The sequence below is a fragment of the Schistocerca cancellata genome, chromosome 1, assembly GCF_023864275.1.
Source record: "Schistocerca cancellata isolate TAMUIC-IGC-003103 chromosome 1, iqSchCanc2.1, whole genome shotgun sequence".
Lineage (NCBI taxonomy): Eukaryota > Metazoa > Arthropoda > Insecta > Orthoptera > Acrididae > Schistocerca > Schistocerca cancellata.
Window position 1 is genome coordinate 793,451,702 of NC_064626.1, and position 25,308 is coordinate 793,477,009.

A 25,308-nucleotide genomic window follows, 5' to 3' on the forward strand; every position below is an offset into this window, starting at 1 on the left:
TTTTCATCAAAAGCATTGCTTCTAAATTGTAATCCTGGAAGATTCGTCAGCAACTTTGACATCCAGTCTTAAAAGCCTTCATTGTATGATCAGAAGACTAGACAGTTGAAACTGATTTAACCTCAAAAATCATTATGTGAGCATTGATTGAAATAAACTTATTTGATAAGGATAATGTGTTCACTGATGCTCTCAGATAGTAAAACGGTGAATACATGCTTGACATATAATTTTACAATTGCTGAGCCTGATTATCAGGATCATTGATCTTGTGCTTTAAGGTCCAAAGGGTAGCTTTATAGCTCACCGCTTTAGTCTATTGCATGCGAACCTCTTCATTTCTCGTAACTTCTGAAACCTATCTCCAATACCATATTGTCATTTCCTTGGTGCCTTATGCTTTGTACTGTCAATTGATCCTTTCATTTAGTGGAGTTGTGCTTTAATACTCTTTACTTCCCAATTTGATTCAGTATCTCTTCATGTGTTATTCAGTCTTGCCCACATAATCCTCAGCATTCTTCTGTAGCTTCACATTTCAGAAGCTTCTGTTCTCTTGTCTAAACTGTTTAATCACTTCTGAACAAGGTTGCATTCCAGATAAATATCTTCATAAAAGACTTCCTAATACAGCACACTGAAAAATGATGCCTCTGAATTTTTTATGTGAAAATTCTTAAAGCTTTTTAAATGAAACAAACATTAATAACATTCTGCATCTTTATTCATCGTGTCTACGTATTTATTTCTCAACATAGTCACCACAGCGACTAAAACACACCTTCCATCGAGGGACCTTTCGTTGCTATTTTCACTATAGTGTGTTACACTTTGTCGACAGAGCCACAACCTCACGTGTATTTGCACTGTTTCATGACTATCAAATTGAACTCCTCAGTGGTGTTCATTACGATTCAGAAATAGATGAAAACCAAATGGGACAGTCAGAACTGTATGGAGTATGAATCAACGACAGTGAACCCAAGTTGTTGGAGATGTTGCAGCGCTTTTGTATGGTCTGGCATTGTCACACCAAAGGAGGTGATGCTCCATGTGTGGACGTACTCTTCGAATTCCAAACTCGATTACAGCTTGCTGTTTCTCACACATCAACTAAGTAACATTACACACTGCCCTGTTACAAGCTACAATTCAGAACCCTCTAGTGGCAGAGGGCTGCAAATATGTTAACATCAAGAATAAAAACACAAAGTGTTAATGATGTTTCTTTTATTTAAAAAGCTTTAAGAGTTTTCGCATAAAACATTCTGATGCATTACTTTTCAGCACACTCTCATACTTAATTTATATTCACGCGAAACATACGACCGGAAGACATCATCATCATCATCATCATCATTTAAGACTGATTATGCCTTTCAGCGTTCAGTCTGGAGCATAGGCCCCCTTATACAGTTCCTCCATGATCCCCTATTCAGTGCTAACATTGGTGCCTCTTCTGATGTTAAACCTATTACTTCAAAATCATTCTTAACCGAATCCAGGTACCTTCTCCTCGGTCTGCCTCGACTCCTCCTACCCTCTACTGCTGAATCCATGAGTCTCTTGGGTAACCTTGCTTCTCCAATTCGTGTAACATGACCCCACCATCTAAGCCTGTTCGCCCTGACTGCTACATCTATAGAGTTCATTCCCAGTTTTTCTTTGATTTCCTCATTGTGGACACCCTCCTGCCATTGTTCCCATCTACTAGTACCTGCAATCATCCTAGCTACTTTCATATCCGTAACGTCAACCTTGTTGATAAGGTAACCTGAATCCACCCAGCTTTCACTCCCATACAACAAAGTTGGTCGAAAGATTGAACGGTGCACAGACAACTTAGTCTTGGTACTGACTTCCTTCTTGCAGAAGAGAGTAGATCGTAACTGAGCGCTCACTGCATTAGCTTTGCTACACCTCGCTTCCAGTTCTTTCACTATGTTGCCATCCTGTGAGAATATGCATCCTAAGTACTTGAAACCGTCCACCTGTTCTAACTTTGTTCCTCCTATTTGGCACTCAATCCGTTTATATTTCTTTCCCACTGACATTACTTTCGTTTTGGAGATGCTAATCTTCATACCATAGTCCTTACATTTCTGATCTAGCTCTGAAATATTACTTTGCAAACTTTCAATCGAATCTGCCATCACAACTAAGTCATCCGCATATGCAAGACTGCTTATTTTGTGTTCACATATCTTAATCTCACCCAGCCAGCCTACTGTTTTCAACATATGATCCATAAATAATATGAACAACAGTGGAGACAGGTTGCAGCCTTGTCTTACCCCTGAAACTACTCTGAACCATGAACTCAGTTTACCGTCAACTCTAACTGCTGCCTGACTATCCATGTAAAGACCTTTAATTGCTTGCAAAAGTTTGCCTCCTATTCCATAATCTTGTAGAACAGACAATAACTTCCTCCTAGGAACCCAGTCATATGCCTTTTCTAGATCTATAAAGCATAGAAACAATTCCCTGTTCCACTCATAACGCTTCTCCATTATTTGCCGTAAGCTAAAGATCTGGTCCTGACAACCTCTAAGAGGCCTAAACCCACACTGATTTTCATCCAACTGGTCCTCAACTAATACTCGCACTTTCCTTTCAACAATACCTGAGAAGATTTTACCCACAACGCTGATTAAAGAGATACCTCTGTAGTTGTTACAATCTTTTCTGTTTCCATGTTTAAAGATTGGTGTGATTACTGCTTTTGTCCAGTCTGATGGAACCTGTCCCGACTCCCAGGCCATTTCAATTATCCTGTGTAGCCATTTAAGACCTGATATTCCACTGTATTTGATGAGTTCCGACTTAATTTCATCCACCCCAGCTGCTTTATTCCACTGCAACCTATTGACCATTTTTTCCACTTCCTCAAATGTGATCCTATTTCCATCATCATTCCTATCACATTCTACCTCGAAATCTGAAACATTACTGATCGCATTTTCACCTACATTGAGCAACTCTTCAAAATATTCCCTCCATCTGCGCAAGGCATCCACAGGATTCACCAGCAGTTTTCCTGACCTGTCCAAAATACTTGTCATTTCCTTCTTACCTCCCTTTCGAAGACTGCTAATTACACTCCAGAATGGTTTTCCAGCAGCTTGACCCATAGTCTCCAACCTGTTTCCAAAGTCTTCCCACGATTTCTTCTTGGATGCTGCAATTATCTGTTTGGCTTTGTTTCTTTCTTCAACATAACTTTCTCTGTCTACCTGGGTTCTGGTATGTAGCCATTTTTGATACGCCTTCTTTTTCCTTTTACAGGCTGCCTTGACTGTATCATTCCACCAAGCTGTTTGCTTCATCCTACTTTTACACACTACTGTTCCAAGACATTCTTTAGCCACTTCTAGTACTGTGTCCCTGTACCTTGTCCATTCCTTTTCCAATGACTGTTATTGATTACATTCAACTAACTGGTACCTTTCTGAGATCGCTGTTATGTACTTGTGCCTGATTACCTTATCCTGAAGTTTCTCCACTCTTATCCTCCTGCACTTTCGGCCTCACAATCCCAATTTCACTGCAGATTAAATAATGATCAGTGTAATCAAAGAATCCCCTGAATACACGTGTGTTCCTCACAGCCCTCCTGAATTCCTGATCTGTTATTATATAGTCAATGACAGATCTGGTTCCCCTGCCTTCCCAAGTATACCGGTGAATGTTCTTATGTTTAAAAAAGGAGTTTGTGATTACTAAGCCCACACTGGCACAGAAATCCAAGAGTTGTTTCCCGTTCCTGTTGGCCTCCATATCCTCTCCAAATTTACCCATAACCTTTTCATACCCTTCTGTTCGATTTCCAATCCTGGCGTTAAAATCACCCATGAGCAGAACACTGTCCTTGTCCTTTACTCTAACAACTACATCACTGAGTGCCTCATAAAAACTACCCATCTTATCTTGATCTGTCCCTTCACAATGCGAATATACTGACACAATCCTAATTTTCTTGCTAGACACTGTCAAATCTATCCACATCAGTCGTTCGTTTTCATACCTTATTGCAACTACGCTGGGTTCCATTTCTTTCCTGATGTAAAGCCCTACACCCCATTGTGCTATTCCTGTTTTGACTCCTGACAAGTAGACCTTGTATTCTCCCACTTCCTCTTCTTTCTCACCCCTTACCCGAATGTCACTAACAGCTAAAACGTCCAGCCCCATCTTACTTGCAGCCTCTGCCAGCTCTACCTTCTTCCCAGAGTAGCCCCCATTGATATTAATAGCTCCCCATCTCATTACCATTTGTTTGCCAAGTCGTATCTTAGGAGTCCCTGGTTTGTCAGTTAGAGGTGGGACTCCGTCACCTCCAAAGGTCCGAGGCATTTTGCTCCGATTGTTGCCAGCATCATATTTAAAGTACCAGGGAAGCAGGTTGCTAGCCTTACTTGCCCCGAGTCCCATTGGGTTTTACCCCTAACGGCTGAGGGACTAACCGGTGGATTTGGTAGTCTTTGCCGTATGAGCACAAAGGTGACCACGACTCAGAATATGTCCGAGATGCCCAGCCTTATTCCAAAGTAACTGGTATCCCGACTGTCGGGACCACTTACTTGGTCACTCATACGTTGCCCGTGGTTCATGAACTAGGACATGACTACAGGAACCCACACCATGAACCGGAAGACATGTTTAAAATTTTTAGTGGCATACACTAACCTTCCTTGTGAATTAGTCTGCCTATCAGTGAAAACTGTGTCAAAATGCCAACAGTATTTTCTGAGATTAGCATTCACCAGCAGACAGAAAAATGCAACAGAGGACTTTAGTTTATAATGTGTGTATACGAGGTCTGATCACAGGTTAAGGGAATTTTTTAAGTTAGCGGGCTTTATACATCGGATTTTCAATTTTTTTTTTTTTTTACTTTTTGGTACACTTGTTCCTGATGGATGTTAGCATTTTCAGTTGTTTTGAATATTTAGTTTATTGTTGACAGTCGAAGAAAAGGGTATACATGTTTTCGAGTGCTTGATGAATTTATATTTTGAAAAAGGTGGATCATAGACTTTGCGTTATATTTTACTTGAAAAATGGAATAAAATGCAGCACCGTATTCAAAATGTTAACTGTGGCTTTTGGCAAATCTACTATGAGTAAGACAAGAGTTTGAGTCATATAAAATTTCAAGGAGGGTCAAGAAGTTGAAGATGAAAGCTGCCCTGGATGCCATAGCACACCAATTACCGACAACATTGTGGAAGGAGTAAAGAAAATGTCCAGGAAAACAGGCAGATCACTATCAGAGAGGTTGCTGATGACATCGGTGTATCTTTTGTCTCATGCCATGCAATTTTTCGGACGAGTTGGGTGTGAAACATGTAGCAGCAAAGTTTGTTCCGAAATTGTTGACTTCCACCCAAAAACAATGTGACATAGACATTGCTAAGGAATTGCTGAATGAAGTTGACAATGATTCAGAACTTCTAAAGAAGGTTATAACAGTACGGGTATTATGCCGAAACCAAAACCCAGTTGTCCCAACGGAAACTACTTGAGGAGACGAGACTGAAAAAAATTCGAAAATTTCAATCACATGTGAAGTTTCTTCTCACTGTTTTCTTCAGTTACAATGGGATAGTGCATCATTAGTTCTTTTGTTATGGTTGTGCAGTCAGTAAGGAATGCTACCTGGAAATTATGCACATTTTCCATGAAGCTATCTGAAGAAAACTACCAGAATTGTGACAAAACTACTTGGACATCACAGTAATGCTTCCTCTCACACTTCAGTGTTTGTTCATGATTTTTGTGTGTGGGGGGGGGGGGGGGGGGGACAGTTTTCGCTGTTGTGGACTCCTGCGAATTCTTTGTATTCCTGACGTTGAAATGAACTATGAAAGGACATCATTTGGCCACCATTTATGAGATAAAAAAGAATCACCGAAGGAACTGAACACTGTTATGAAAAGCGAATTCCATAATTGCTTCCAAGATTGGAAAAAAAAAGCACTGGCACAAGTGAATTATATCTGAGGGGGATTACTTTGAAAGTGTCAAAGATGATGTTGATGAATAAATAAAGATTCTTTGTGGAAAACAAAAAATTCCTGTTACTTTTTTATCACTTTTTGTAGTTTGGTCAAGATTCACTGTTCTGCAGATCTGTGGCAGCTGTTATTTTTCCGCCAAATACCTCATCCTCTCTAGGTGACCAGCTCATAGCTTCCATCATTACCAGTTGATGTCACTCCAAACAACTGTTAAATGTGGAACATATAAAAATGAATGTTTTAAGCACTCATCATTACTTAGCAGTAATATATTATATGCACAAACCTCCCTCCTGAGTCTATTAATGAAAATCATATCAAAATCCCTAAAGAGTAGTTCCTGAGATTAGCCTGAACATACAAACAGAAACTGAGGTGAGGGATATTTGTAATATTTATAGAGGTTAATATATTAATCTTGATCAGAAACTGTCTTCTTGCTATTGTGTGTGTGCTTTTAATTTCCTCTCTACTTCTGCCTCTGTCAGTTAGTTTTCTGCCCAAATAGCATAATTCATCTGCTACTTTTAGTGTCATTTTCTAGTCAAATTTCCTCTTCAGAACTGCCTGTTTTAATTTGACTGCATTCCATTACCCTTATTTATTTTTCTAGATGTTCATCTTATAAACTCTTTTAAGAGACAATCCGTTCTGTTCAGCTGATGTTCTAAGTCCATTACTGGCACTGAAAAAATAATATTGTCATTGGCAAACCTCAAAGTTTTTATTTCTTCTCCCTGAACATAAATTCATTTTTCAAATTTCTCCTTGGCTTTCCTTGTAGCTACTCAGTGCACAGACTGAGTAACATTGGGGATAGAATACAATCCTGTTGGACTCCCTGCTCCACCACTGATTCCCTTGCGAGTCCTTAAACTGGTATACCTGCAGTGCAGTTTCTGTACAAATTGTATACAGTATAACCTTTTTTCTCTCATTTTATGCATCCTACCCTCAAGAATTTCAGCCTGCTGCATTTTTATACTGCCTCCTGTCATCTATAAAATTCAATGTCTCGTGTGTAAGCAAATGGTTTCTACTATACATTGTCTTTCTGCTTATTTGATCCTCTGCTATTCATCTTATATCGTTTTCCTTTCCCCTGTTTCACTCTTAATCCTTGCTTTGAAGATCTCATCATCATCTGGTTCTTTCAATTAATCCAGGTCCCATCTCCTTAATGTACTACTTTTTTTTTGTTATTTCTTCAGTTTTAATTTGCAGTTCATAACTAATTTCCTTTCCCCAAATCCACATTCTCCTGCTATTTTTCCTTCTCTTCCAACAGCCTCCTGTTGAAATTAAATTTTGTCTTCCATTCTTTCAATCTCCTATTCTTTCTGTTGAGCTAGTAGGCTATAAACTGTTACTAATGTTGGATTTGTGTCTTTCTTGGTTATGATGTTGCTCTCTCTCTATAACATCCTATTCAGATCTTTGGGCTGGGACTACTCAGGAGGATGTTACCTTAAGGGGCAACAGATCTGTTGGGCTAGAGGTTGGAGCATGAAACATTAGATCCATTTATTGGATGGGTAGGTTAGAAAATTTTAAAAGGGGAATCAGTAGTTAATAATAATAATAATAATAATAATAATAATAATAATAATATAGTATAATTGTATACAATGAGTAACAGTAAAATGTGAATGTGATGGCAGGAAGAACAGAATTCCCCATGAGGGGTTAAAAATAATGTGGGAGATGTTTTGATTCATATAAGTACTGTCTCATTTCAAAGTATTGATGTAAAGTCTAAAACTGCCTCATTTGAAGTATTGATATCATGTCTTGTCTAGATTCAATCTATTTCACTCACACTAGTTATATCTGCCCTTACCACTAATTATTATAGATTAACACAATATAGTCTAATGTTGTGTTGTTATTAACATTGTTTGGTCCATAGCTAACTAAACCAGTGAAATCTGCATCTCTGTAATGTGTCTCGATTGTGAGTGTGTGCAACATTGTTTCATTAATTTGTTTTTTACTGCTTTATAGGTGTAGTACTTGCTGTTGCTATATATTACAGAGTATTCAGACAAGCATCATGTTCCCATTGTTGAATTTGTTTCATGAACGTAATATCTGTGGTTGTTCACATTATTTGGTAGGAACTTCAGTCTAGATCAACAAACTTCTGGGCCTGATAGCAATATGAAGGTGCTGTGCTTTTGGAACATGAGAGCTACTAGGTTTATACGTAAAACAGGATGACATAAAATTATAAGAATGCATAAACTGTTTACATAATGAGAGAGTAGAGGAATCTAAAAGAGATTTAAGAAAACAAGTTGCCATGCATGGGACGTTTGATAGAATTGTGAGAAGAATGCCACATGATAACATTTGAATTCATCCCTACATAATATCAGCAGCCTTGGAACTAAGGTTGAATGTGTCTGTATTTTGTAATTGCTGTATTTTGTGGAAAGCCTCAGTGCATACATTGCATATAATACATTTTTATCTGTCTAGTTTTCATACTTAACTACCTGTACAAAGAGTACAAGATGGATGATGTATTACTTGTATTGCACATGTAATTACAGAGAATATTCTGATGAACCTTTTCACAGCTATAGAAAGTTACTGTATTATTTGACTACAAGGAAAGAAACGGAGCACATTGCATCTTGAAATTGTTCATTTTGAAGGATTTTGTCATGTGCTGCAATAATATGGATGAGTTTCCAAAATTAGCTGGCTTGACTATAATTGAAGAAGTTCATGAACAACTACAGTTTTCATCTCAATTTGATTTTTCTCTCTTTTTTTAAATTCCAGTATTATACTGTTGTCCGCAATGTTAAAAAAGCACATCAGATCCAAGAGTCTGGAGAATTTCAAGAATTTAATGATGATGTAGAATATATTTTAGATGCTCTGCAGGACAACAACCCAATTGGAACACGGTATGTGGCAGATAATAATTAACTTATAGGACATAGTCACAGTTTTATTGAAATTTCTTTCCATTTGCGTCCTTTTTCCTGCAAATTTATTATTCACTGTTCATTGCATTGCTGATACAAGATGAAATGCATGTCAGTCATGTTAATTTTGTAAGTGTGTTATGTAATAATTACTACTGCTAGGTGTCACAGCAGAAACATTGCTTACTGATTATTATAACATGGTAAGTTGTCAGTCACTGCTCAGCTGCCATTGTTTTTTTTTTGTGTGTGTATTGTATTGGAAGTAAAACTAATAATTTCATCTTTTAAAATTATTAATGAATTGTTTTTCTGTGGCAGGTGCCTTTCAGCCATAACATTAGCTTCAAAGTGTATGGCACCAGCATTTCGAATGCATGTCCGTGCACATGGTACAGTGGCCAAATTCTTCCGTGCACTACATGACGCAACTCGAGATCAGAGCTTGGGGCTTTGTACTGCAACTGTGATGTTTGTGCTGAGCCAGGATCGTCTCAATATGGATCTCGATCGTGACTCTCTTGAGTTGATGCTTGGTCTATTAGAATGTGATGCTTCTCACCACAGTGCTCTTGATGACTGTGGCATGAGCAGTGTTCAACTTGCAAAGAACAAGGAGAAAGTGCGAGAGCTTTGTGCTGCAATACAAAGCCAGGGCCATGCTAAATACCTAGACCTTGATAACATTACGGTTAGTATAAATTTTAATGACGTTTATTAATATTTTTGTTCTTGAATGATCATAAGAAATACAGTAGATTTGAAGTTCTTATTGAAAATGACTGTATTAAACATTGCCATGAAATTTGTGGTATTTATTTTGAACTTCTATATTATTTCACAAATAACTATTTTTATCACTTTTGGTTATCATATTTTTCACTGTTTAGTTGGGTTGGCCAAAAATTATTGACCTGTGGGCATACGTATAAAATAATTTGTGATGTGAATATAAAATGTCTTGTTTATTGTACAAATGATCCTTGGAACATGAAACTAGCTGAGTTTTTGTGTTTTTGTAGGTGGGCCATCTAGCCATGGAAACATTGCTAAGTTTGACATCCAGACGTGCTGGAGAATGGTTTAAAGAAGAACTGCGAGAACTAGGTGGTCTCGAACACATAGTGCGCACAATTTGTGACTGCTGCACACAAATTGATGATTATGTTGTTGAGTGGACTGAAGTGCTCTTGAACAGGCTCAGGAAAGTTGATCGATGCCTCAGGGTTTTGGAAAATGTAAGATCATTTACTATCTCACAGAAATGTAATATTCCATTGTGTTCTAAGGTGTCCTCAATTTAGTGGATAATATGCAGATATTTGTAGATAATGGTTAGTTATACTTTCCATGAATTTCATGATGTGAAAGATTAATTTATTTTTTCTCGTTTCCCTTTTTATTGCTCCCCAGGTCACTCACCAAAATGAAGAAAATCAGTTGTACCTCTTACGCTACAGTGATGGAATTTTGGTTGATACATTAATGAGACTCTATTGCCAGTGTGACTCTGAGATACCATTGTACCCAGTCACAAATGCAGGTGACAAAGAGTCTGCCGGAGCTGTAATAAGAGAGGCATTGCTTGCTACTCTGAAGGTGTTAATAAATCTTTCTCATGACTTCAATGATAAATGTAAGTAATAGATCTATTTTTATTTTGTTTAAGGTGTATAGTAGTGCTGGTTATGAGGCAGTTTTTCTGGGGTCTGCGGGTTCATGCCATTTCCATCAGAGCCTCAGATTTCTAGTCGATCAAGAACCATAGGAAAATGAAATGGATTGACGGAGTTGTTCTCTGGCCCCTTCAGATTTTGCTGATACAGCTGCAAACAAAAATCTTCAGAAATGTTCACTTGATTGTGGTTCAGAAGGGTTAAAATGCAGATAGAAAGAAGTGACCAAATCTACTTCTATTTTTGACTAGAGCATACAAATTCATAAAGTGAATTGTGCATGAAACAGTCTTACAACAACAGAAATAATCAATTTTTTTATAATATAATGTAATTGGTCAGATAAGAAATCTTCTCAGCAAGCAGTAGCAGGAGAAACACATGTAAAAAAGGTTATACTTACGCAAGCTTTTGGAGCTAGTGGCTCATTCTTCTGGCAGAAGGTGAAGAGAAAAGGAAGAGGGGTGAAGGGAAAGGAATTGGAGAGGTGTAGGACAAGGGATAGATTTTGGAAAAGTCGCGCAGAACCCTGGGTCAGGAGAGGCTTACTGGACGGGATTAGGTCTTCCCTTCTCATCCTGTCCGGTAAGTCGCCCCTGACCTGGGATTCTGGGTGACTTTTCCAAACTCTGGCCATTGTCATAAATCTCCACAGTTCCTTTCCCTTCACCCCTCCTTCCCCTTCAACCCTTCTGCTGGAAGAAGGAGCCACTGGTGCCAAAAGCTTGCACATGTGAAACCTTTTTTTTATATGCATGTTCTCCTGCTGACACTTAGTGAGCTGTTTCCTTACCTATCCAATTACATTATAAAACAGTCTTAATGTCATTACTGGGAGGATGTAATTATTACAAAAGTAGCAAAATACATATTTATTCTGATTGAACTTAAAGCAACAATAATATGTCGGTTTTGTTGTAGAGAGAAAAGTGGGGTGGGGGGGGGGGGGGGGATGGCGCAATGAGGGACACTGACTTCTTCAAATTGTCAGATCTGTTTCCAGAAAGAAAGAATCAGTGAACTGTCCATGTTAAGAAAGAAAGTATTGGTTCTAAACAATTTTAGTTAAAAACAGTTTTAATGTAATTGAAAAATCAGTTTTCAGTCTTCTGCCTCCTTTCCTTTTTTAAATAAATGAAACATTCTATAGTCTATACAATCTTTGTTTGCACATCACCAAAACTTATTTATTTAGTCATTACAAAACCATTGTGTTTTGAGGAAATGCTGCTCTTTGTGGCGTGTAAAGTGTTATGTACATTCAGTGTAAAAGTCCATTCGCTGTCGTTCGTCAATGAAATGCCTCTTCCATTTGTATTGTTTGGAGTGTACTAGTCGGTAACCCCACATCTATTGACCAGCATGGCTTCAGTTAAGTGTCCATTTACTACATTTCCTCCTGGCAGCCTCCAACTTGCTCACCCTTGATTTACTTGTCAGTTGATCGCATCTGCTAATCATCTCTAGACTATAGAAATGTTCTTGAGATAGAGAGATTTGTCTTGAAGCATTGGATGTGGAGGCATATCAAAACTTTGAGGGCAGAGGTAACCACTGAATGTGTACACAAAACAATAAAGTAACTATATGATTTTTTTTATAGACTAAGTAAAGGCTACTGCGTAATGGGGAACACTGTGACCATCTTGTAAATGAAATTATTTTGTTGTATCTGCCCAGCCTTTGGTCACACAAATTGTTTCATCATTGTAGAAAGTTATCAGGTGACATGTTTAAAAAGAAAGAAAAGAAATTTAGTAACATACTTGGAACCTAAATTACAAAATCAGACAACATTCTATAAACAACTACATGCACTTGAATGTATTATATTGTAATTTGTCAAAGTAGAATTAAACAGGTCAATGTAAATAGGCTGCACTCTGCATACGGTATTGTTTCTCATATTAGGTTTAAAATGTTTTATAGGTTTTATAATTATCCAGTATAATAAAATGAATTGCCGTGGCCGTGTTCTCTGCTCTGTCATGAAAAAAATATTTGTTCCAGTTATCAGTGTTTAGTCTTGGTGTAGAACATACAGTTGTATTTGTCGATCTGCAGTTAACAGCTTTCACTGTGTGTGATGAATGTAGAAACTATCAGAAACAGGACTCTAGTTTTTCAGTAGGGTTGGTCTCATTCACATAGGACTACACTTAGTTTTCATTGTAAGTAATGATCACTTACAAAAAGAAAGAAACAAGGTCTGTTCAAAAGATTCTGGAACATTCGTAATTTCCCACCAGTGTTGTGTTGGAGCGAAGTGCATTTGGCATCCCTGCACACACCTGTGTTTAATGTGTAACTGCTGGCAGTTTCATTGTTTATGTCTGTGAGTTATTGTTTAGTGCTGTATTGAGTAAAAAGTTGTGTTGCACAGCTTGTGAATTTTGAGATGGCAGAGTTAGAGGAGCAACGCAACTGCATTATATTTTGCATGAAACTCAAGGAAACCTGTAAAGAGGCACACCAAATGATTCAAGAATCCTACAGGGATGAGTGCTTAAGCTGTACTTGGTGATATACTTGGTGTTACTTATGGTTCACACATTTTAAAAATGGCCGGATGGAGTTAAAGATGACCCTCATTCAGAACACCCTTCGAAATCTACCAGTGACACACATTCAGGATCATCAATGAAATTGTGCATGCCAATCAAGGCCTGACTGTCAGAGAGAGATTGCAGAATGTAACATTTCAATTGGATAGTGTCATGAAATCTCGAAATGCATCATGTTGCTGCCAAGTTCATCCCAAGAAAGACCTTCGCCTCACAATCTGTGAAGAGCTATTGGATCGCACATATGAGAATGAGGTGTTCCTTAAGAGAATCATAACTGGTGATGAGATGCGGGTCTGTGGTTATGAAGATGAGATTTAGGTTCATTCTTCAGTGGGTTGGGAAAGTTTCTCCATGATCAAAAAAAGCTCGTCAGGTCATGTCAAATTTCAAAGCCATGGTGATAGTTTTCTTTGACTTTGGAATACTAGTTCATCACAAATTTGTGCCATAGGGACAAAATGTTAATTGATGGTGCTATTGGGACGTGTTGCGGCACCTGCAAGAAATTGTGACAAAGAAATGGCCTGAAATGTGGCCAGATGATTCATGGTTCTTGCATCGACGATTCATGGTTCTTGCATCTTGATAATGCACCCACATTGGTGTGTGACTATAGCACAAAAAACGAAATCACGTTGGTGCCTCATTATTTGTACTCTCCAGACCAGGCCCCTGAGGACTTTTTTTGTTTCCAAAGTTGGAAAATCCATTTCAAAACCAAAGATTTTCAGTGATGGACGAGATAAAAGAAAATTCGCGAGTGGTACGTTGCGTGCTCCATCAAGACATCAAGAGGTGTACCAGGACTGCTTCCGGAAGTGGAAGCAGTGTTGGGAGCAATGTATCAATGGTAGAGGAGAGTATTTTGAGGGAGACCACGCACAGTAAGTAAATGGTAAGTGTAGAAAAATTTTATGGGCAAAATTCTGGAATTTTTTGAACAGACTTTGTATATAAGTTACAACATTATTTATGTAGGCACACGATGTTGACAGTTGTGGAAATAAATGATGGGATAAATTATCACCACACTGCAGACCCTTCATATTCTAATATGACTTTACAAGGCATTGTTTTAAATAGAAAAAACAGCATCCAAATAGTGGAAAGAGAGAAACAGCACTGACCTTACCTGTTAAGAAGGATAATCGTATAACATTTTATTTTAAAAAAATGAAATATAATGAGTAGCCATGCAATTCTTTTGAGATGTTTCAGAAAAATAGTTTATGTTTTGAAAGATGCACATAATTTGTATTAAATATTAGAATACACTGTTTATTAAAAATTTCAGTTTTTTAAATATATTTTCTCCCCTCAAAATTGGTAATTGTGGTCAGGGTTCATGTTTGTACTGTCTATGTAACAAAATAACTATGAAGTGCATTGTCATGAACTTAAACTTAATCCATTATAGTAACTCTATAGACTACACATGCAGCATTTTCATGGCACTGTGACCTGATTGGGATGTTTGGCCCCATTGGTGGAACAATTTAGTCCTGTTAGTGTTCCGTTGGGAGAAAAATGCAAACCCATGAGCTACCATATACATGTGCAACCCAGTCACTCCCTCTCCCCCCAATCTCTCCCCCCAATCTCTCCCCCCAATCTCTCTCTCCCCCCCCCATCTCTCTCTCCCCCCATCTCTCTCTCCCCCCCATCTCTCTCTCCCCCCCCATCTCTCTCTCCCCCCCCATCTCTCTCTCCCCCCCCCCATCTCTCTCTCCCCCCATCTCTCCCCCCCCATCTCTCTCTCCCCCCATCTCTCTCTCCCCCCATCTCTCTCTCCCCCCCATCTCTCTCTCCCCCCATCTCTCTCTCCCCCCCATCTCTCCCTCCCCCCCCATCTCTCCCTCCCCCCCATCTCTCTCTCCCCCCCCATCTCTCTCTCCCCCCATCTCTCTCTCTCCCCCCATCTCTCTCTCCCCCCAATCTCTCTCTCCCCCCAATCTCTCTCTCCCCCCAATCTCTCTCTCCCCCCAATCTCTCTCTCCCCCCAATCTCTCTCTCCCCCCATCCCTCTCCCCCCATCTCTCCCCCCCATCTCTCTCCCCCCCATCTCTCTCCCCCCCATCTCTCTCCCCCCCATCTCTCTCTCCCCCATCTCTCTCTCCCCCCATCTCTCTCTCCCCCCATCTCTCTCTCCCCCATCTCTCTCTCCCCCCATCTCTCTCTCCCCCCATCTCTCTCTCCCCACCTCTCTCTCCCCACCTCTCTCTCCCCATCTCTCTCTCCCCCCATCTCTCTCTCCCCCCATCTCTCTCTCCCCCCATCTCTCTCTCCCCCCATCTCTCTCTCCCCCCATCTCTCTCTCCTCCCATCTCTCTCTCCTCCCATCTCTCTCCCCTCCCATCTCTCTCCCCTCCCATCTCTCTCCCCTCCCATCTCTCTCCCCTCCCATCTCTCTCCCCTCCCCACTCTCTCCCCTCCCCACTCTCTCCCCTCCCCACCCTCCTCTTCCCCCACCCTCCTCTTCCCCCACCCTCCTCTTCCCCCACCCTCCTCTTCCCCCACCCTCCGCTTCCCCCCTCTCCTCTTCCCTGTCTACCCCCCTCTCCTCTTCCCCCCTTCTGCCACCCCTCCTCTCCTCCGTCTACCCCCTCTCCTCTTCCCCCCGTATCCCCCCCTCTCCCCTACCCCCCTCCACCAACTCTCTCCCGCCCCCCTCTATCTCCTTCCCCCGTATCCCCTCTCTCTCTCCTACCCCCCTCCCAGCCACTCTCTCCCGCCCCCCTCTATCTCCTTCCCCCGTATACCCTCTCTCTCTCCTATCCCCTCCCACCCACTCACTCCCGCTCCCCTCTATCTCCCGCCCCCTCTCTCCTCACTCACTCCCCCCTCTCCCGCACCCTCCTCCTCTCTCCTCACTCACTCCCCCCTCTCCCGCACCCTCCTCCTCAACGCCTCCCTCTCCCGTCCCCCTCCTCCTCTCTCCTCACTCACTCCCCCCTCTCCCGCACCCTCCTCCTCAACGCCTCCCTCTCCCGTCCCCCTCCTCCCTCTCACGTCCCCTCTCCTCCCTGCCTTTCTCTCCCGCTCCCCTCGCTCCCGTCCGCTCCCCTCGCTCCCGTCCCCACCCCTCGCTCCCGTCCCCACCCCTCGCTCCCGTCCCCACCCCTCGCTCCCGTCCCCACCCCTCGCTCCCGTCCCCACCCCTCGCTCCCGTCCCCACCCCTCGCTCCCGTCCCCTCCCCTCGCTCCCGTCCCCTCCCCTCGCTCCCGTCCCCTCCCCTCGCTCCCGCCCGCACCCCTCCCCTCGCTCCCGCCCGCACCCCTCCCCTCGCTCCCGCCCGCACCCCTCCCCTCGCTCCCGCCCGCACCCCTCCCCTCGCTCCCGCCCGCACCCCTCCCCTCGCTCCCGCCCGCACCCCTCCCCTCGCTCCCGCCCGCACCCCTCCCCTCGCTCCCGCCCGCACCCCTCCCCTCGCTCCCGCCCGCACCCCTCCCCTCGCTCTCGCCCGCACCCCTCCCCTCGCTTTCGCCCGCTCCCCTCGCTCTCGCCCGCTCCCCTCGCTCTCGCCCGCTCCCCTCCCCTCGCTCTCGCCCGCTCCCCTCCGCTCGCTCTCGCCCGCTCCCCTCCCCTCGCTCTCGCCCGCTCCCCTCCCCTCGCTCTCGCCCGCTCCCCTCCCCTCGCTCTCGCCCTCGCCCGCTCCCCTCCCCTCGCTCTCGCCCTCGCCCGCTCCCCTCCCCTCGCTCTCGCCCGTTCCCCTCCCCTCGCTCACACCCGCTCCCCACTCTCCTGCCCCCTCTCTTCCGCGCCCTCTCTCCCACCCTCGCCCTCTCCCTCTCCCCCCCATTCTCCATTCTTCCTCTCTCTCTCTCTCCCTTCTTCCTGTCTCTCTCTCTCTCTCTCTCTCTTCCTCTCTCTCTCTCTCTTCCTCTCTTCCTCTCTCTCTCTCTCTCTCTCTCTCTCTCTTCCTCTCTCTCTCTCTCTCTCTCTCTCTCTCTCTCTCTCCTACCCTCCTCCCACCCACTCTCTCCCGCCCCCCTCTATCTCCCGCCTCCTCTCTCCTCACTCACTCCCCCCTCTCCCGCACCCTCCTCCTCAACGCCTCCTTCTCCCGTCCCCTCTCCTCCCTGCCTTTCTCTCCCGCTCCCCTCGCTCCCGCCCCGCTCCCCTCGCTCCCGCCCGCTCCCCTCGCTCCCGCCCGCTCCCCTCGCTCCCGCCCGCTCCCCTCGCTCCCGCCCGCTCCCCTCGCTCCCGCCCGCTCCCCTCGCTCCCGCCCGCTCCCCTCGCTCCCGCCCGCTCCCCTCGCTCCCGCCCGCTCCCCTCGCTCCCGCCCGCACCCCTCGCTCCCGCCCGCACCCCTCCCCTCGCTCTCGCCTGCTCCCGCCCGCACCCCTCCCCTTTCTCTCGCCCGCTCCCCACTCTCCTGCCCCCTCTCTTCCGCGCCCCCTCTCTTCCGCGCCCTCTGTACCACCCTCGCCCTCTCCCTCTCCCCCCCCACTCTCTCTTCTTTCTCTCTCTCTCCCTTCTTCCTGTCTCTCTCTCTCTCTCTCTCTCTCTCTCTCTCTCTCTCTCTTCCTCTCCTCTCCTCTCTCTCTCTCTCTTCCTCTCCTCTCCTCTCTCTCTCTCTCTTCCTCTCTCTCTCTCTCTCTCTCTCTCTCTCTCTCTTCCTCTCCTCTCTCTCTCTTCCTCTCCTCTCTCTCTCTCTCTCTCTTCCTCTCCTCTCTCTCTCTTCCTCTCCTCTCTCTCTCTTCCTCTCCTCTCCTCTCTCTCTCTCTCTTCCTCTCCTCTCTCTCTCTTCCTCTCCTCTCTCTCTCTCTCTCTCTCTCTCTCCTCTCTCTCCCTCTCCTCTCTCTCTCTTCCTCTCCTCTCTCTCTCTCTCTCTCTCTCTCTCTCCCCCCCCCTCCTACCATACATATTCAATGCATGGAGAGTAATTATCAGTGACTAGTTTCATGAATGTGTAGCATCCATGATGTTGGGTTAATCAATGAGAGAAAATTTCATAAAGACTTTTTCCTCAGACTTAAACATAAAGTTTGTAAACCACTAAAAATCAAGAGCAACAGGCTTTAAAGTATTATATTATGTTACAGCATTTGGAAGCACTTTAATTGGTAGAAGACATGGTGCAATTGATGCAAGCTTACACATAATGCTGCAGTTGCCAAACTATGTACCTGAAGAAAAGAAATTTGAATTGCTTGTTCTGGTAAGTGTTCATAAGACTTCATATTAAACATTAACACTGTAACATATTGATTTCTTTTTGTTCAAATTATGTTCTAAAATGTAATATTTGTTTTGTTAATGAAAAACATACTACAATGAATGCATTACATATAGACTGTAAAAATAGCTTTTGAAGTTCAAGATATAAAACTTTGAAGATCACCAGTAATAATATCCCAGGTATACTCGTGCACTGGGCTTGATGAAAGTATCTCGAAATGTGAGGTCGTTTTGTAATTTCCGTGTAACTATGAAACTATGAAGTCTAAGTGTGTATTTCACAACAGTTTCCTGTGAACATAAATCTTGTAGGAGCTGGTTGGAGCACAATGAATGTACTTATCCCATGCTACTGCAGAGCACTAGTCACTCAATCGATGAACTGTCATAACATTGTCTCTAACGAAGTAACATCATATTCTTGTTCACTTTCTTAACCGCTGAATGCAATGTCAAACTCAGGATCATTACAGCCACTCATTTTTGAAAGCATGCATTTTGTTGTCAAGTGTCCAAAGCTGCACACAATCACATCAACCAAAACACAACTGTCACGTTACATATGTAGGGCCAGATGCTCTCTAGTGGCTGAACATTAACTATCAGTGCTGAAACAGCTATTCGTGGTTTTTTTTATTTTTAAATCTTTTCTTAAATTGCCCAAGTATACTCAGAATTTTGAGTTTATGTCAAAATAATAAAAACGAGATAACTCGGGGTTTATGTGAAAGGGTAATATTATTGATTTACCTTACTACTATTACAAACAGTTTAATACTCTTCTAGTTTTCTGATATTACATAATTATTTAGGCGTTATCATAGAATGTTAATTTTAATTTACTGACAAAGTAACATGCTATTTTATTGCAGTCTCTTCTTTTCCTAACGAATTTGGTGGAACATAATACTGAGAACAGAAAAATTCTTTTTGAAGCAAGAGCCCCTGCTGGACCAGATAATGTTTTTCACTGTAAGTATTAGTTGAATTCTAAGACAACAAACAGAAAGTTTGTAAAAGATGTGATAGTATCTTATGTCTTCACAGTAAATTAGTTATTGTTGATTGTAATGAATATTAGAAATTGCTGTTCAGTTACTGCAGGCAAAAAATATTGCTCAACTCCTAACATGGAATGTAACTGTTTGTGTCCTCCAGCTTCCTTTTTTTAAATCTGAAGTTTTTCTTATACCACGAGTAATTTTGGACAACATTCTGTTCATTGGAAAAAAGCAAAAGTTGCAGGGCAAGCAAGAGAGACACTTGGGAATAAACCTTACTGTCTGAAAAATTTGAGGGTTGCAGTCTGAATTGCATTTTTAATTTTTTATATTGACACACAGATTTGATCCTTCAGGGAGTTCCCTGTCCAAATACTCTGGGACATTTCATGTCATTCTCTATTTGGTCACCTAGCCTGAAGAGTGTCTAGTAGGTAATGAGTTATCTGATGTGGGTGTCTCTCTCACCTCCCCCCCCCCCCTCCCCCAAATACACATGCAAATAAACGTTATTTGTGTCTGTGTATTCTGTTAGCCTAGAACATTTTATATAATGAAAGAAAATTTGAAATTGATAAAAAGCCACATTCTGCAAGAAACAAAAACACAAAGAACAACATGTTAAACTATTTAGATACTGCACTTTTGAATATAAATGGAAACTCATTGAAATCCGCCTTTCAAAGTTACTTTCTTCAGTAAAAGGTTTGGGTGTATGTGGGAACAGTCATTCTGCTTTGATTAACACTGTTGGTGGTGCTGTGGTTCTTATAAATATGCTTCACCAAGTTCTATATGCAGTTGCTTTGGTATGACTTACGACAACAGAGCCACACTTATTTCTAGTTTTGATTATTTGTGTCTGACTGAGGGCACAGGGCCACTCGTGAACTGAACATTACATTCATCTTGGGATCTGTATGTGTGCACGCAAGTATGACACCATAAAGCATCACTTTGGCTTACCAAGCTCTGTCACAATTCATTTACAACCACCAATACATTCTATCAAAAGTTAATGCTGACTGAGATTTCCGATTCTGTTACACGATGTTTATAGTCTATACGTGATTACCAATGCATATTTCATATGGTTCTCAAATAAAACATTAAATTTGGATTGTGTACATGCAGTGAAATGACCTGTTGCTTCTCCTCGGCGTACTTTTTGTAGCACTGTCCTATATTTTTCTGTTTTAGAATAAAGTGCACGCTGTGTAACAAATAGATACAATATTTGAAAACACTAATTTAAAAGTGATTTATATTTCTTTAAGTGCAAAGAAATGATGATATGCCCATAAACCCTACAGCTATGTAAACAACACAGCCAACCTACTTTTCCCCCCACCCCCTCGCCTCTCTGTTTCTTCCATAAAATGTCATAACTACTTGTTCTTTTTCTTTCCTCTTCATTTCATCAATTATTTCAGGCCGTTTTTTTCTTTTCCTCTCCTGTTTTTAACTGTATTGTAATTAGTAGTTTGAGTTTTTTGTTGCTTGAAATATTCTAATTAATCTTCTTCTGTCCTACTTTCTTTGTCATTTTCTTAAAAGCATGTCACTATTTTTTTGATGTTTTGTTCCCATCCTTTGCTCTTTGGCCCTGTAGTTAACACATGCACAACTTTACATTTTTCTACCCATCTACACTTACTGTTTCTAACAAAAGCCCGTTGCTGTCTTCCTTGTTTCATTTGAAATAAGAATAACTGTGTCTGCAGATTCAAGACAATCACTGTTCTGTGATATATCTTATTTCCCATAGATTTATTTGAAACTACTTCCATTGTTAATTTCTTATTTTTTATCTTATGGTAGAAACTATTTTAAAAAATAAAAATGTTGGTCAGTAAATTATAAGTATTACAGAGGGGCCGAGCAGATGACACCTTTGGACGATGTCAGGAATCGTCTGGAAGCGCTCGTGGCACTAAGAAAAAATGAGTTCAGTGAATCATTTATTGTGACAACTTTACGAAGGGTGGTGCACTGTTGGCTATATTTGCCTCCTGCCCTGGTCACGGACAGAATCTCGGTGTCGGACGCTGCGCCAGTGCATGCACCTGCATCTAGCGAGATGACGTTCCTCTTGTGCCGATACAGATGTTTAGCCCATCCTGGTACAGCATGGATAGCTGCTACTGGCTGAGAGAGTGTATTCTTGCCCACTCCATACCTCTTCTTCCATGGACCACCACATCTGTGGTGTTGTAGGCAGCAGGTGTTGAACCCAGTACTGCTGGGCTGGTTGTCGTCTTCCTTCCCACACTCAGAGAGTACAGCACCTGGTACTGCGCTGCTGGTAGTTAATCAGCTCTCCCTACAGTAGTGGTTGGTGTGACACAGCATGAAGTTTGTCAGTGGAGTTCAGCTCTGTGGCATTCCACAGCTGGCTGGTACTGCACTGGTTGATCTTAGACAAGACTTGCTAAAACAACATGGTCGTGGAATGGAACGTCATTGATGCGAACTCCATTGTTCCCATTGATAGATTTATTTGAAACTACTTCCATTGTTAATTTCTTATTTTTTATCTTATGGTAGAAACTATTTTAAAAAATAAAAATGTTGGTCAGTAAATTATAAGTCTTACTTGGAGCTGGGTTCCAGTATTTAAAGAGCTCTCCTTAGTTCTTTTACATTCGGTTACTAGTGATGACCACATGTGGCCTCATTATTCTGCTGCTGTTGCCTTAACTCTCTCTTAGTAGCTTGTTAAATTGGTCTATGAATGTTTTCCCTAGCCATGGCTATTGCTTCTTGCGGCATTCTGTCGTACAAACTAGTGTGCATGTTATTTTGCTTAGTCACTGCCCTTTTCAGTTTTCCTGCTGTGTATGCTCTCTCTCACTCAGCCACTGCAGAGTTGCAGACTGTGCTGCCTGTCTGTCTTGCATCACTGTGCTTCCTGGTCCGCCGCATAACCAGCCTATTTTACGTCAAGGTGGTTGAACTCCGTTACATAATTTATAACTTGGAACCCATATGCTGTAACAGTATTTACTGACATGTTATGAGTTTCATTAGTGATTACACCTGTAAAATTCTACAGTTAATCTTGGAAAAAAACATAGTAGAAACTAAAACAGGCACTGAGTATAAAAGATATTGAACTCCATGTGGCAAACTCATGATCTGCAACGTATAAAGTGCACGTTTAAGAATAATAGAGAATTGATTAAACATTAGGTACCATTATTCCAAATGGAGCAAGTTTTTCCTCCCTTACATTACTAACTTTTATATCAACATCCCCATTAACCAGTCAGCTGATATGTGGAAAAAATACTTCCACACAAAATATTCTAGATGGGACAATAATAAAACTCATTGAGATCTTAACGTAAATACTTTCTTTCAACTATTTTTCATTTCACAGTGCAAATACATTCAAAGAGAAGTAAGTAAGCAGGACCAAAAAATTAGTCACCATCTGGAGGTATCACACTAATACTGTTTAACATTGCCTCTAACCTTGATAATGACCTGTTAGATGAGGAAGTATGTCCACAGGTTTCTCCAGGCATTGAAGCTGAAGCTGAAGCCACGCATTGATATTCAGATCCTACAGAGCTACCGAATTCTTTGACTGCTCTGTATCACACGCTACTGCAGATAGTGCAGATACTTTCTTTGAGGTTGGAATTGGATGATTTGGTGGGCCATTCAAGATGCAATAGGGTGCTAAGTGTTAGTCAAACCAAGAACAAATGTATACAGCCCTGTGAACATGGCTGTTATCATCTTGGAAGTCAATAATGTCTACAATTTACTAATAATGAAGATGAAAGAGAAAGATCAGTGTTATGTTTAGGTATCCTGCATACTTGGTTCGCTAGACAAACAATCAAACAACTCGTATTAATGAGTTTTATTACAAAAGGCAGTTACAGTTACTTAACTTTGATGTGAGTCAAAAAGGGGCGACATGTAAAATAATCAGTTTTCTTCAGAATAGACAAACACAAGTCTGTGCCACATAGAGATTCCTAACAAAGTGGCTAACATTGAAGCTGCTGCTATCGAAGTGTGTTGGCACCAGTCGGCCGTGGTGCTTATGTCTTCTTTACATAGGGGCCGCTGCTGTCACATTGTCGTCCTGTACGGAACTTGGTCATTGTGCGATTGGCTGACTTCTCACAGCCATCTCTTCTCTACCATTCCGGACTGCCATGCCAGTGCTTGACTTTATGCTGTAACATAACCCCCCCCCCCCCCCCAAAAGTTATCGGCCGAGGTTGTATATAGACCTTGACAGTGGGGAGCGGGGACCTCCGACTTCCGGTTATATTGCGCCATCTGGCCTTCGCTCTGGTGGAAACATCCCCCAGAAAACAACCAGAAGGCTAGGCGTCCACATCCTGAGGCCCATAACAAGATTTAGAAGGTGTTGGCTGCTGCAGCATGGGTGTGTCCAGCTCCTTCGGTAGGACAAGAGGAGGCAAAGGCTCCATCTCCATGGGGTTGTCCCATGGTGTCGTGATGACTCCCTCTGGTGGCTGGTGTGGCCACACTGTCCTCAGGATCCATGAATCTGGGGGAAGAGGTACAGAAGGATCATCGTGCACATGTCGGTGGCGAATTTGCTCATAATGTTGACCCTGCAATTCGTCTAGGCATGAAATGCTACACATACATGCACCAAGTGGACGAAGGATCTCGTCTCGCACCCACTGTCTGCTGCTGCTAAAAATCTTGAAAAACAATATCATGCAGTGCCAAGCAATACTTGCGACATTCCTTTGGCGCCGGATGCTGAGGAGGTTGGAGCAGTGTCTGATGGCGGTGGCCATGAAGCAATTCCACTGGTGATGGACCATCTCGTGGATGCAAACAATAGGAGGTGAGAAACAGGTGCAGTTCTTGATCCCTGGTGTGTGTGGTGTGAAGTTTGTCCTTCTGCTGCTGAAGATTCTGATAAAATGTTCTGCTTTGCAATTTGACTGTGAATGGAACAGTGCACTAGTTAGATGCTGTAAGCTATTGCATTCACAGAATGTTTCAAATTTATTTGACGTGAACTGAGGGCCATTGTCCAACACTATGACTTCAGGCAGACCTTCAAGGCAAAATATAGAGGACAACGCTTGGACTGTGCTATGTGACATTGTTGAGTTCGTTGGCATAGCAAAAGGAAACTTGTTATAAGAGTCTATCACAATCAGCTAACATATGTTCGTAAAAGGTCCCACAAAGTGTACGTGCACATGTTGCCATGGTGATTGCGACTAAGGCCAAGTAGAGAATTTTTGTGGTGGAGCGGTTGATTTTCCGCACATTCGTGACACTGTGACAACACGCTAACTGTTTCGTACGAACAGTCCCCCAGTGTCCTTGGTGAAGTAACTGCAACACTTTCTTTTTGCAAAGCTTTGGGGATTAACACACGTGACTGTCCACTCTCATTTTGAACAAGAATCACACCTTTCTGTATAGCGAGGCCATGCCAGCGTGCAAAGTATCAACGAACTAAAGAGTGCTTTATGCTATGCAATGAGCGAGGCCAAGATGTGCAAATGTACGGTAGCAAAAAATTCAAATCTGAATCAGCTTCCGTGGCCTGTGCAATTTTCCTATAGTTCAGAGGAAAGGACTGAAGCAATTCAGAATTGTGAGCATCGATGTGACAACAAGATGCAGCAGATGCGTCAAAGTCTGAATCAGGGCCAATCGGAAGATGTGGAAGTACATCCGAATTACCATGTTGAGCTGTCGGACGATACACAACCTCGTACTGGTATTGAGACTACAAAGCCCCCCTTTGCAATTTTTGGGCAATTCGTACAGGAACTGGATTCATTGGATGAAACAAGGACTGCAATGGCTTGTGACCCATTACTAAGAAGAAATTTCTGCCATGGAAATAATGGTAGAATTTGTTGACATCATAGTCAGTAGCCAATGCCTCTTTCTCTAT

At 42.2% G+C, this 25,308-nt stretch overlaps 1 protein-coding gene across 1 annotated transcript in view; it reads left to right on the plus strand.

Moving 5' to 3' along the window:
* The window catches only part of LOC126187714 (protein wings apart-like), a 107,357-nt gene that overhangs the window by 38,452 nt on the left and 43,597 nt on the right, over positions 1–25,308 (plus strand). The window contains exons 4-9 of the mRNA XM_049928961.1: positions 8,814–8,941; positions 9,284–9,653; positions 9,985–10,200; positions 10,376–10,598; positions 18,252–18,367; positions 19,260–19,359. Coding sequence (XP_049784918.1) covers positions 8,814–8,941; positions 9,284–9,653; positions 9,985–10,200; positions 10,376–10,598; positions 18,252–18,367; positions 19,260–19,359 — 1,153 coding nt within the window. The remainder of the gene's footprint in view (positions 1–8,813; positions 8,942–9,283; positions 9,654–9,984; positions 10,201–10,375; positions 10,599–18,251; positions 18,368–19,259; positions 19,360–25,308) is intronic.